This window comes from Pyrgilauda ruficollis, unplaced genomic scaffold (genome assembly GCF_017590135.1).
Source record: "Pyrgilauda ruficollis isolate IOZ18807 unplaced genomic scaffold, ASM1759013v1 scaffold17, whole genome shotgun sequence".
In the NCBI taxonomy this organism is placed as follows: Eukaryota; Metazoa; Chordata; class Aves; order Passeriformes; family Passeridae; genus Pyrgilauda; species Pyrgilauda ruficollis.
Genome location: NW_024515875.1, coordinates 3026511 through 3041153, shown reverse-complemented (window position 1 = coordinate 3041153; position 14643 = coordinate 3026511). Strand labels below are relative to the sequence as shown.

The 14643-nt window shown below is 40.7% G+C and overlaps 1 protein-coding gene across 1 annotated transcript; it reads left to right on the top strand.

Annotated features, from left to right (window-relative positions):
* The first annotated feature begins 5869 nt into the window (after positions 1–5869).
* Positions 5870–14563, top strand: SH2D1B (SH2 domain containing 1B). Its single transcript, XM_041464058.1, has 4 exons — positions 5870–6108; positions 9283–9346; positions 11126–11294; positions 14523–14563. Exons 1-4 carry the CDS (start codon positions 5870–5872, stop codon positions 14561–14563), a joined length of 513 nt encoding a protein of 170 aa, XP_041319992.1.
* The last annotated feature ends 80 nt before the right edge of the window (positions 14564–14643 follow it).

Sequence of the window (14643 nt, the reverse complement as noted above, 5' to 3'; positions counted from 1 at the left end):
CTGCTTATTCTGTGCCCCTTTTGTGTCTGCCTCCCTCACTTCTATCCTGTGATCTGCTCTGTTGTGATTTTCACTCTCCTTGAGGGATTCCCCTTGCTTGTTTCTGGTTTTCCTTTGAGGAATCACAGAAGATTTTGACTGAGACAGCTGGCTAACAGAACCCTTTAATTTAATTGATGCATTCTCTTGGAATCTACAGCTACCAAGCCAGTTTTCCCTAAAACCATTATTCCATTATGTTTTCTACCACAGGGCGAACTAAAGGGACACAAAGCTGAACGTCACCTTTGCTGGGGCACCTGTAGGTTCCCATATTCAGACTTCATTTGAACTTTACAGCTTCTGTCCAGCAGGACATGTTTTTTCCTACCGATTTTTATAGATAAGGTTCTTATCCTAGCTGTCCTTTCACAGTATTTATCCTCTTATATACAAGAACTGTACTCACCTTTGTACAAAAAAAGTGTATCTGACAGTTTCTTTTTCTACATATCCACTAGTAACCATTTTTGGAAGTGGGATATTGGCATTTGGCTTAAACCAGATGGGCAGCCTAAGTGCTTTCTTTGCTTCTGACATGCTCCATAAATTTGGCATAAATTAATCAGTTCTCCTGGCCTATTCTTTTGACGCCATTTTTTTATGTCTGTGACTTAAACTCCCACCCATTTGTATTTTAGACTTTAGCTTTAGAAAGTTGATACTTTCAAGCATGAGCTTCTGTATGGGTATTCATGTCTGCCTTGCCCAAGATATGAATCCAAGCCTTGTGTGAACTTGTCCTGTAAACTCTTGAGAGCTGGAACCATCATTTGAACATGCACTGCACATTCTTTGAGAGCCTGGTTCTCTGATCACCTCTCTGTAGTGCTGCCCAGACCATCAGTAAAGGAAGAGGATTATGTGAAGGAAGAGTGGTTTAGAAAATGATGCAAGAGCCCTCTTAAATTTGTATGTTGTCATCCTGCTTTTCTTTACATTATTCAGTGCCTAATTGCTATGGGGGGATAAGTGTTGTTTTCAATATTATGCAAAGATGGCACTGTTCCAATGTGACAAGCTGCAGTTGTCATGTACACAGCATTCTGACAGGACACTATAAACTAGTGACTAGGAAAATATTAGTAATGGTAAAAAGAGCTACTAGTAACAGAAAATTCACAAGTTATAAATGATGACACTATTAATATGACTCTAGATGTGAAGGACAGATAAACACCTTGGACCAAGTCTTGTCAAATATTAAGACAAAACTCCAACTTTATAGTGCAGTTGTATGTGATGGAGTATGTAGCGGAAGTACAGAAATGTGATTAAGTGTAAGTGAGGTTTGTCACTTCCTACGGCTCCATTTGCACATTTCTTAACAGGAGGGCAGTACTTTGGGGGCATTATGACATGAGCTAGCTTTTTACTGCATTTCATTAATTGATTTATGTAATATTTGAGACCAATGAATGATGTCTTACAAGCTGAATTTTCAGGATATATTTCTATATTTTTGTAGGAAAGAACTAAAATGGCTACATTCCTTCTTTCTGCTGCAATTCAATTGTTTTAAAATAAGTATGCCTCATATATAAACTGGACATTCAGTATTGTTTCACTCTAATTCTAATTCACTCCAAGGGATCTATTAACAAGAGCCTCAGTTACCCTGCCTCAGAGGCAGATCATAACTTAAATACAAACATTGCAGCTATTATAAGCTCAGGCAGTAATTGAATATGGATCACTCTGAACCCTGACAATGTGGTTGCCAGTGAGAAGCAAATTATTGTTTTATGACTCTATCCTGTAAGTAAACATTTAAGTAAAATTCTAGATAATTTTAAGACCAAAACCCACTACTTACACAGATTCATGTGTCTTATAAACCTTTTATAATTGTTTGGCTCTGTGACTTTTTAACTCAAATTTTAGCACAGACAAGTTTGAACTACCATTCTCAGTTCATTTTGAACTACCACTTTCATTCTGAACTACCATTTTCTCTTTACTTGTATTTTAAAAAACAGGCAGTATGTTAAGAGAGTTATAACACAGGCTTTTCCTCCTAGGTTTATATTTTATTAGAAAGCTAATGGGAAAGCTCTGATGCCTTGGGGCTCCACAGAAAGCTGTAGCAGCAATCTCTAAGTAACAGACACACTAGTTCAATTTTCTTCTTGAATTTACATCATAATGATTTTTCTTTCAGTGTCAAGTAAATCTTGCCATCAACAGATACTACCAAAAAAATCCCTTTGTGTCCAGGCACAGTAAATTGCAAAAGTACAGCCTGGTGTAGATATCATGCTAAAGCTGTAAATTGAAATTAAATGTAATTTTTTGCTGTAACAGTTCTTCTTGCAAAAACATTATTGGTTCTGTTGGTAGAGTGAGCCACAGGACTGGGACTGCCCAGAGACACAACTCAACAAGAACTCATATTTCAGGAGATTTAGCTAGAACTCAACTTACTTTCTGGTTTTTTATGTTGGGGCTGGTTTTTTTCTTTCTGGCCAGATACGAAATGACCTTCAGCTCCTTGCTTTACTCACAACAGTTCAAGCACACTGGTTTTGCTTTTGACCACAGCTTTTATTTAGCCTGGATATCCCACACTGTGCCTGATGATTCACTGAAAGTCTGACCCTAGGCTGTGTTGTCACGCAGCCTAGCTTCTGCCCAGATTTCCTCTTCTTACAGAAGGCACTGTCAAGAGCTTTGCTGTGCTGGAGCTGCAGCCAGGAGACATTGCAGAACCAGAGCTCCAACTGTGCTTGTTAATATGAAGTGTCACTATGAAATAGCCCTGCTAAGTTTTACAATAACAGACGAAAAAAAAAAGAAAATTAGTCCAGGGAGCCGAATGGCAGAAAGCCAATGAGCTATACCATCAACAAGGGCTTGGCACTGCTGCCAAAATGTTGCAGGTCTTGTTTCTCTAGCACCTGTTTGTGAAGGGAAGAGTGCCTAACTATCCTGCTCTTCTAATCAAAAGACTTGCTTATTTATAGGCATCAAATTTTACAGAAGTAGTAGCCAAAGTGGTGCCAGAGAAAGGTAAAGAAACAATTGCAAGAAAAGGTGGCTTATGGAAAAATACTTCCTTCGGAAGTGATTGCATTAACTTCAGAAAGTGTAAGACTGATTGAAGGATGTGATTGTTTTGACATACGGAAGATTTTTAGGAAGTGAAACTCTGTTTTTTTCCCCATGCTATGGTAGAAGCAGGCCAAGAGACAGTCTCTCAGGAAAAAGGACCTTGTTTTCCCCCTGTTCTCTGCCATCTGAAAGGATAGTCACTGCAGAAGGTCTGTCCTAGGAACTGTGAAATCTCCTTAAGTGGATGAGAAATAAAAAAGAACCCAATTTTATTTTGGAATGGAGTAAAATGACATTAAGCACAGATTAACATGAGCTACTGCTTTGTTTGGTGCAGCTAAGATTCCCAGAGGCTCAGCCTGGTGCAACTGCCTTAACCACCCAAGCCCCACTGCCTTGGGACATCACTGCCATTTCAGCTCCCCAAGTCTCTCATCATACATTTAATCAAACTTAAGATCCTCAGGTCATATTTCTTACCACTCTTCAGATTTGGCTGAGGAGGCAGCCTGGGTTTGCAGGTTTGTGTAAGCCAAAAATACTTGCAAGATTTGTTAAGCTGGAAATGTTTATGTTAGGAAATATTTGCTCAGAGTTTTCATTAGGCTACATTAGGCCCATGGAATTATATTGTTATGTGACCCCTACATACACTGTAAAGATTCAGTGCTGTGGTGTACAAGTTGTGGTGAGGCTCATGGTGCAGCTCTGGTGACTGACAAGGAAATCCCCCACCTGCCAGTTGTTACACAGCATCCATCAACAGGTATCCCAGGCTAGGATCAGCAAGTCCTGTTGTATATTTGTCAGAAGCGGTGTGGTTTTGCTCTGGATTAGCCCTCAAACACACACACATACACATACACACACACACACCAATATTTTAGTGATATATATTTAGTCACATATATTTATTGACTGACCATACCATATTTACAGCCTCTCTCCTTTCCCCCTTGCAGACCCCTTTCTCTAGTATATTTCAATTATTTCTGCTTTTAAATCAAGCATTCTATCCTATTCTCAGGTTCATTTGGATATTACAGACAGATGAGGTGAGGTGAGGTAAAAGGACAATGTTAATTCCTGAATGCTCTCAGGGAGCTGTGGAGACAACTGAGGAGGAAGGTGATTGGACCAGTGGGTGGTGACTGCTGCTGGAAGGAGACCCCATCCCCATTTCTTCTCAAGCACTTTCCTCTTCTTAAGATTTTTTTTTTATTTTTTTATATCAGACAAACACTCTGCTAAGCCAACAGCAGGTAGCGCGTGGTTGCTATTTCACTTTAAGTATATTCTACATTCAGATCTGCAAGATCTACTGAAACTACTGTCTTATATTTCTGCACCTAGGTAATGAGACCTTCAGAGAAAATTGTGAAGAACATTGATTTCTTATCTTCTTGAAAGGGGAATTTGCAGTTGTTTCCTATCTACCTTCTTTTCAATACAAGCAGAGAACCTGCCTGAAGCAGGACAGTGCTGAGCAGCTGCTGCTCTTCATTTGCAGAGCTGGGCTTCTGGAAAAACCATTCACCTCACAATACCTCATGGAAAATGTTTATTTATACAATGTGAAGAAAAAAGGCCACAAACAGTTTTAACCTGAGGAAAATACAAGGGCATTTGATAAGAAGGAGAATCTTTGTCACATAAGGATGTTTGTTCTTAAGGATGCTTACAAGACAGGGATATTTCCCTCCCAATATCACTATCCCCATCCCATTGGAAGATAAAATAAGACTTATTCCAAGTGCAGCTGTCTGCAGACAGCTGAAACCGGAGGATCTAACTACATAAACAAGTTCCTTGGTGATCAGGACTTGTTTTATCAGTAACTTGTGATCACTGCATGACAGACCTCAGCGACAGCATCACCTTGGACATGCCATTTCTTGGTTTCTCTCTTGGGATATCTTTCTTCCTTAAGTTTCTACATTTCTTTGAGACAAAACAGTACCTTTTTAGAGGTACTTTATTCCTGAACTAACTAAGACACCATCTGGAAATGGTCTTAGTGTGATACATGATCAACGTGCAGTTAAACACACAAATGTTAATGTAAGATTTTTGTGTGTACAAAGTTGTCAGAGAAAAAACACGAATGTAACAGCTGCATGTAAAACATGGTTGGTTTTGCTTACAGTGTTCTATCAGTATTTACCTTGGTTTTTCCACAATTTTTTTTCTCTGTGATCAAGATGACAGCAGTCCCTGCATCTCACACTGCTCCTCCATTAAACACCTTGTGTCATTATACAGCTTATTTTGATGAAATTTGTTTAAACTTCTGCATGAACAGAGAATTGCCATTTTTTTTTCTGGCACATCCTATGGCTTCATGACTGATGCTGATTAAAATATCACAAATACTTATTTTCTCTTCTCAAAATCACCCGAAAAAAGTGCACAAGAGTGCTTTTACATAACTTTACCCTCCCCTATACAGTCCTGACTTATTCCTGAAGCATATGACCCTATTTGCTGGGCTTTGAGCCACTTTAAACATAAAAGTTAACTTAAAAATGTAACTATAACTCAGTGTCAACTTAGTGATTTCATAGCTTAGAGGTGTGATACATAACCCAAAAGTCTGCTGGTATAATGTGACAAAAGTGTCTTCCTTTTTGATGTGGACTGTGAGCAGTGTAGACCAACCTTTTCCTGCCTCCACGGAGCTCATGAGCTGTCAAGCTGCAGAACTAATCCACCTCACTGGGGGACAGTCAGTAAACAACACAGATGAACTCCTGTGTGTCCTTGGCACCTCCAACTTCAGATGTCCACAGGCAGCTGCCTTTGGAACAAGGTTTCTTCTCATGCCAGGCTTCTGACTTGCTCTAGAATTGCTTTGAAAGGCAAGCTACCTTGTTTTCTTTGGCCCATGGAATTCCCATTTTTTCATGGAAAGATAACAAGAAAAACCTGTGAAGAGCTGCTGAGCGAGAAGAAAAAGAATGGCAGCTACTTAATACGGGAGAGTGAGAGTGTGGAAGGAGCCTTGTGTCTCTGTGTTTTGTAAGTACCCTAATACTGATTTTTTTATGAGCTTTCAGTTGGATCTAAAGACAACAATCATCTTCTCTAACATTAATAGTTCTTCTCTGATATTAACAGACTCCAAGGGAGTGTGTCTATGTATTCAAGTAGTGCTGGTTGCTTTAGGTGTCCTTTATAGTGACAAGTGAAGGGGTGGCATTTCCAAAAAGCCATTTTATGTAACAGATGATAAATGAACTATAGTCTGGTGATGCTGGCTGGTTTCTCTCTGCAGACAATAAAGGGAGCCCAGAGAAAATACCTCAGCCTGCCAAAAGATGCTAAGATCCTTACTCAAAGTAACTGCCTCTGTAATGATGAGTAAAAAGCATTTTAGTAGTGTTGAGACACTGAAAAGTCTCATGGCGTGTTACAAAACACTTCCTTCTTTGTAGACTTTCTGTCTGATAAAAACTCATCCTTGTGTTTCAAAGGAATTTTACCTGATATATGAACATAGGCTGAGGCTGACATTGCAAAGTTCTGTTTGAATTTATATGACAAATCCACAAACAAGATGGGCATAGAAAACTGCTACTTCTAGTCCAAAGCTTTAATTACTACAATTAAAATTTTATTATTTTCTTTTTCTGTAGGGAATAGCACTTTTATTTCCCTTTTTACTCTTTTCATATATAATTGATCTGTTCATAATGCATTCAAAGTTTAAAAACTAAAATCTAGGTCTTTGTTTGAACCTATGAGGTTCTGCACTCTTGTTGCAGATACGTTTGAGTGTGACATGAAAACCTTTTAACACATCTAATTAATGAACAAATATAAGATGTTTTTATCAATCACTAGAAATGAATTTGTTATTAAATAAATCAATGGAGAGGGGAGAAAAAGAGAGAAATTGAGTACTACTGGGTTGGCAGGTAGAAGAAAGGAGATTGCAAAATAACAGAACGAGTAGAAGAGAAATAGCAAGGTGGGGACAGAGCCCTCAGCAAGGGAGCTACAGGAACTTGCTTTCAGTATGGTGTGGAATGAGACAATGCAGGGGCTGAGGGAAGGGCAGGGAGGTGGGAGGGAAGGCACATGCATACCTTGTCAGAAGGGACAAATGGGGAACATGGCACAGAGGAAGAATGGCAATGTTAGTTAGAACCTGGGTTAGGCTTTGTGCCACACCAACACAGATGCTTTTCCTTTTGTCTTTTTCTTTTTTTAAGGGCAAAGCAGATTTGCCTTGTGATGTCTTGCAGACATACTTTGGCCTGGCACATCATGACCTCCAGTTTGCCTCTGTGGGTTTTAGTGTTAAAAGCTGATAAAAACTGAAGTATTTAGTGGATTTGCCTATAATCCTGACATGAACAAATGCCATAGTTAAACTGCAAGAGTGGCAGCAGTGGTACACAGATGGTGGCTTGCACAGGTCAGAGCAAGGCTTGTGTTCAGACAGCACATGGGATAGTATTAGTGCACTGGCTGAGAATTGCCCCAGAAACTGAGCTGCCTGGCAGTGGTTCACTAGGCAAACTACCCTGAAACTGTGGGCAACCAACACTGAAACTCTTAGTGATGCTGAAAGGTGATTCCAGCTTTTGAATTAGCAGTTCAACACCTTGTTTAGCACCTAACATGGTTTATGTGAAAACTGATAAACCCTTCTCAAATTAACTGATCTGTGGGCAGAGACACTGATCCACTCGCTACAGCAAACAAACAAACTTTCTTGTCCTTTTCTACTGGAATATGGGGGGGAGTGCATTCCCATGGAGGACCTGGGAGGCAGAATGGTGTGACCAGTTCAAATGCATCTCTCCTCTCTAATCAGGCAAGGTGCCCTGTCTCATCTAGAATTATCCCAGGTGGCTGACAGCACTTCAGTTCAGACCTACTGGTTTTGCTACTGTTCTCCTTACTGTTCAACATGCCATTTTCCCTCTCACCTCGCTTTTCTTCCAGACAAAACATTTGTCTATTTGTACTATTTACTAGCTCTTGGTAAGCATTTAGTAGTTAATGAGGAGACAGAAGTTTCCATTTTAATGGTAGTTTCATGTTAATTTAGTAAGAATTACAGTACCTAAGTAATATCCAGGCAGAAACGTTTTAATATTTAGTTTATCAGTAAAGAACAAGTTTCAAAAATTATCAGTTCTTGGTATTTGTTTTTCTCACTTATCCGTCTCTGTAAGCACTCACATTTGTAAAAGTACTTTTCAGCAAGGAACATGTATATTTCCACAGGTATCTCAAGAAGACAAAAACCAAAATATGCATCCCTGTGATACCACTTTTTGAATTAAATTAAACCTGTTATAACTGAAAGCTTTATTCTGATTTTAGTTCATAGTAACTTTTTTTGCAGAACGAAGTAGCTTATTTTCAGTAACCCTTCACTTCTGTTCAAGTGCCCTCAGCCAGGTTCCTGCCCCAAGATTCTCCTTCTCATGACAGTTCACTTCACATAGCCACAGCTGAAGTCCTCCTGATGAACAGGCACAAGAGTTAAAAAAACTTGTTTTCAAGTGCTGCTCCCCCATCTCCTCAACCTCCTCACTTATTTGTGATGTATATTTTCTTGCAACTCTGCTACCTTTTTTGATCACAGTCACAATCTCTAGTCCACCTCCTGAATTGCTGCTACTGTGGTATCTGATAAAGCTTTTATTTCTGTTGACAAAATATATCCAAAGACATCAGTAGCCTCAGTGTTCAAACACCTGCTTATTATCAAAAATAACAATGACTAAAACCTTGGGAAATGCAAAGGAAGACTATTATTCTCAGAAGTAGGAGCCATATAGTAATTTTCTGGCTGCTGGTGACTGGAGGCCATTTTCTGCCTACATCTCTCCAAGAATTCCACAGCCTTCTTGTGACAGAAATGCAAAATGAAGGTTAGAGCAGTGAGGAAGATAAGAGAGAGATGAGAAGAGGTGATGTCTGTGGAATGAAATTATGCTTGTTAAAGGCCTCTGTTAGGCTTAGTTCATATGTTCTTTGAAACTCCTAGTCAAAGTAATCTTGTATTTCAAGATATTAAACCTTCACTCATGTTGTAATCTCTAGGATCTCTTGTCTTTTGCTTTCCTGTCTCTGCCTCATTCAATTTTACTGCACTTCTCATGTCATTAATACTGTTTGCAGATATATCCACTTTGTTAATGTGATGTGTTATGTATACAATGATTTTCACAGCTTTGAGGACCTTATCTACACTTACCGTATCTTCAGAGAACACCAAGGGTATTTTAGAATACAGGTGAGTAACTCTCATTGCATCTCTAAAGATTGAATTAATGATCATAGATTTTTAAAAAATCATAAATTAAAATATCTTAGATTCATCTATGATCAATGGTAATTTTAATCTATTATCATTTTAGTCTATGATCATAGATTTTAAAAAATCAATAGGGTTTGTAGGACAGGGTTGGGGGAAGATAACACAAAGAGCAAAAGTGAGGAAACTCCTGGACTGAATAAAATACAGTGTAGTGGGTTAAGAGGTAAAGCAAAGTCGTGCACACAAGCAAAGCAAAGAAGTTTAGCAACTCTTTCCCATCAGGAGGCAGATATTTAGTGACCTCCTGGAAAGTGAGGCCTCAGCACACACATAACCACAGACGTACTTCCTTTCCCTACGCTTTTATTGCTGAGTACAGTGTCAGATGGGGTAAGATGGGACAGCCAGCATCTTGCACACCCCCAGCCTACTCCCCAGGGGAGCCAAGTGCAAGAAAGACATCCTTAGTGCTGCACTGTGGTCTTTGTGAGGGGTTCCTTAGTGCTGCACTGTGGTCTTTGTGAGGGGTCCCCAGGATGAGGTGAGAGATGAGTGCATCTGACTCCACGTTCTCAGAACACTGATTTATTATATTATGATATATATTACATTAAAAGAATACTATACTAAGCTATAGAGAAAGGATACAGATAGAAGGCTTAACAAGAATTAATAATAAAAACTCGTGACTGACTCCTCAGAGTCCAACACAGCTGATGGTGATTGGTCATTAAGTTAAAACAATTCACATGGAACCAATCAAACACGCACCTGTGGGTAAACGATCTCCAGGCCACATTCCAAAGCAGCAAAACACAGGAGCAGCAATCAGATAATTATTGTTTTCGTTCCTCTATGAGGCCTCTCAGCTTCCCAGGAGAAGAAATACTGGCGAAAGGATTTTTCAGAAAATATCATGGTGACACTGCACGAGCACTGTTCAGCAACAGCCAAAATGTGGCTGTGTTAACAGCACTGTTTCAGTCACAAATGCAGAGCACAGCACTATGCAGGCTGCTATGAAGGAAGCTAACTCATCCCAGGCAGACCCAGTACACATAGGCATTGGCACCCAGTCCACCCAGGGCTGACTGGAAGATGAAGGATGCAGAAAAACCAAAGAAAATAAATACATTTCTTTGTTAGTGAAACCAAAGCCCTGTTCTCTTTTAATGACTACTAGTAGGCTGCTCACTGTCTGTCACTGCCCTGAAGTCACAGCACTGTAAAGTCCATGCACAGATCCCTGCAGGGCTGAGCTGCAGGAGCAGTTCAGTCCTGTCATGTGAACCCACACCTGAAGAACAGTTTTTTGCGCACGACCTTTGCTTCCCAATGCTGATATTTCGTAAAAATTTGAGTTCTGTTTGTCACCTAGTTATTTAAAGCCAGCATTTTAAGTGAGAATTAAATATGTTATCCCTAAACTTTTGCTCTCAGACCAGAGTGCAGTGTGTAATGCTGTCACTCTTTAACACTCTGCTGTAGTGGATTGCTGCAGCACACAACTATACCAATAATTTAACTGATGTTCTTAAAAAAAAAAAAAAGATTGTGAGGGAGGTTACTTTCAATGCCATAACCATGGCTCCAAACAGGTGTCCCTAGTGTTTTAAGGACAGTGCAATATTCTGTCACCAAACCTGTTTACAAAACAGCTCCTTGGTAAATAAGAAGCAACTTATCATCCTTTTCATTTAGGGGACTCGCTGTGAAGGGAACTTGCAAACACATTTTGTTATTCTTTCCTTACAGACTTCTGAAGGTGTTCCAGAGAGGACCTTCAAAACATTAAAGGACTTAATATACGCTTTTGAAAAGCCAAATCAAGGACTGATAATAAACCTGCGCTACCCAGTGAAGAAACCAAAAGCCTTGCAAAGAAGCCAGAGGTTCAAGTCAGGAATGGACAATATTTATGATGGTGAGAAACTTAGCCCTGCCTTTGTGGGTTTTTTAAAGATGACAGCATTGACAGGTTTGTGGTGAATACTTGCTAAACTTTCTTTTGCATGGACAGAAGTTTTACATCCTCCCTTCTCTCTTATGTTCACTGAAGTGGTTATTCTTAGCTCACAGGTTACTTACCTTCACCCACTACAAATGAACAAATTAAAATCACTAGAGATACACAATGATGAAAAAAAGCTGCCTCCAGCTCTCTTGTTCATGGATGTTGATGCTTCTAGGCTGGAGAAGACTGAGAACCAGTTTTAACCAATGTGCTTCTGCCAAGGTACCAGGCCCTTGCACTTGGGGGTTGAGGCTGTCCTTTACCTTCATTGTCCAGGTTCTAAGATATTTTTATATCAAAACCTTACTCAGTTAGTTCTAAGATGGGCAGGCAAGCAAGCCAGCTTGTGATTTGTATTCAAACATGACTAAGTGATAAGCGTACAGCCTTGTGCTCAGGGTCCCAGCTTTGGAACCAGAATTCAGCCTCTCATTGCTCTTCTGCTAATTTATGCTCACGAGTCCCAGGTGTAGGATGAGGATATGATGCTTCTACCTGACAGAATTATGCAAATGGATAGCATTTTATGAGAAAAAAAGGATTTTTTTCTCATAAAGCTTTAGATTGTGTTGTATAGCCCCATGTCATCCTTTCATCCTTGTTTTGAGAAGCATGAGTGCAGATACTGTTGATAACTTGCTAGTATCCCTCACACCATTCTTCATGTTCCTTCTGTACAACACTGAGCTGCAGCATCCATCAGGCCATGGGCTGCAAAATAACCCTGAGGCTGTTCGATGACCTCTGGCAGAGTGTGCCGAGAGCCCCAGCCAGGACACACGTGAGTAAGGGAAATCCTTTTGTTAAGTACAGGTATCATAAAGGAAACAGAACTTTGGAGTCTCCATCCTGCCCTGTGATTTGCATCTCATGCCCAACAGCATCTCAGCATGGTGGTGTGGGGCAGTGTTATGATCCAGTTATTAAAGTTATTAGAAATGCCTCTGCCCAAATTAAGGAGCAAATGAGACCACATGCCAGTGACAATAGTATGAATTTTATTTTATAGTAAATATGAGAGGGAGAGTGAGAAAAAGGAGTGTAAAAAGAAGAGAAAGGAGAAAGAGGTTGGGGGGACAGAAGGAGTGACAAAGTATCACCACTCCATGAATCCCTACAATGTTTCTTTGATCCTCTCAGCCGGTCATCTCGGGGGTGAAGGTCTCCCCAGAATGCACAGAATCCAATGGCTTAACATACACTCAGGCTAGGTAGGAAAACCCAGGCACCCCCCTGGGGCAGGGGGGAGTTTGCCATTGTCTCTTACAACAGGCTCTCGGATTTTTGTATCGCGTGCAGCCTTGTGATGCAAGGCTTCAGGAACGACTCTGGGGGCACTTCAGGGAGTCTTTGATGGATTAAGACACTCCCTCAGCAGCCTCTCAGGTGAATGCCCGTGGATGTGGCCTTCCCAAGGTTGGGGGTTCCATAGCCAGGCTGTGCAAGGGAGGATGGGCAGAGGTTACAACACGCCAAAACTTCCTCCCCCCACCTTGGCTGGTGGAGAAATCTGTCCAAACCTCCTCCCAGAAAAGGGGTCTGAGGGCTACGGCCTCGAAGTGATGATTCTCAGTACGGCTTCTGGGTTTGGCTCTCTTCCTTGTTTACTTGTTTGTTTCAGGTGATTGAAGAATGGGTTTTCCTTTATATAATATCAGTAGTTTGACTTTCAGTCCAAAGTTCCAGTCAGGCAACTTCAGGGAGGCTTCTTTGGTTGTAGCTTCTTTATACAGTTTTTGTTACAATGAGCAGAACTTATATCAAAGTTTGAGGCATGAACTATTTCAGTCTCTGACAGACAGCCTCTCTGTGCTGCAGTCGCTGAGGTTTCACATACAAGAGCTGTGCAACCGCTCTGGCCAAGCTCTCCCAGCTCTGCGTGCACTGCTGCAATTTTGGGGCCTGAGCCCCAGCAACCTTGCTGAGGGGAAGCCACAGAGACACATTTCCCATGTCATCAACTTTACCTTGTCACCTGTATCACACGGTAAATTTGCCACATTTTACTCTAAAAAATGTTGTTATGGTTTCTTATCATTGCTGTTGCAGGCAGACGGAAAATATTGCAGTAACATGGATATGCTTTTAGGAAGAATCAGATGTCATACGTATTTTATTTTTGGTCCTGCAATAGGAATTTTTCTAGAAAATGAACAGTGTCCTCATCTGGAATCACAGGGAGGAAAACAAGCCCTTTTATTTCAATGTAAAAATATAGGTAGTCTTCCTACCTATATTTGGAGACTTTTTAGAAATAATCAAGCTGCTTTGGAATTGTTTTTATTAAATTTTTATTTAAATTTCACTTATACAGCATTCCAAACTTCCCTCTCAGGCTGCATGCCCATAGCAGGGGCTTATGTAAATGTCACGCTCTCCAAAACACGGGCACTGCCCAAAGCACAGCAGTGCCTGTGTTTTGGCACTTTTTTTGCCTAAAGCAAGCACGTCTCTCACATGCTACCAGCAGCTGGCTTTGCTGCACACGTGGGACTGAGCGCTCCAGCGCAACCAATGGAAGACCTCAAGGGACTGAGGTCACAATCCTGGTGGTTGGAGATATTTGAGCTTTGTTTTCCAGCCTAGGAACAGCTTTTCTGAGGGCAGCTGCTTGAACAGCAATAGGTTTCCATAGTGGAACTCTGAGTTCCAAGCTTTGAATGTCTGCCTTTTCCCTGGCTTCTCAAAAACCGTAACAAATCTTACAAAGTGTAAGAGAGAACAGGATTTTTCAGGCTCTCCTCCTTTAGTTGGGATGAGAACTTGTCTCTTGGGTATTTATTTACAGAACAAGGAATGCATTATGAGAGTCACAGGTATCTCAGCTACTGATTTGATTTACCAAGAATGGATGATTTCTGACATTTGACTATTCCTCAGGATGGAGGGGGGTATCATATGAATACAACTGTTTACAGCAGTGCTTGCTGGCTCAGAAAAGGCAATGCAGGCTTTGCCTTTTCCTGGAGAATCCAGTCCATAGGAGAGGGGGCCTAAACGTTGGCAATGCAATAGCACACTGAGAAACCAAACTGAGTTACTGATATCTGCCCTGCCACAGGACGTGCAGCTTCCCACAGCCTTTCAGAAGAGTGCTTTGCAATGATATATTTTTTGTTTGTATTGATTACTTCACAGAAGCTGATGACAGCGGCGATTATGTCGATGTCTTACCCTGAAGGATCTGCACCTGATGGTTTCAGAAGCTGCCATTCCAGGATGTGCCCCAGCATTCCAGGGCCTCAGCTGGAGAGAGCTT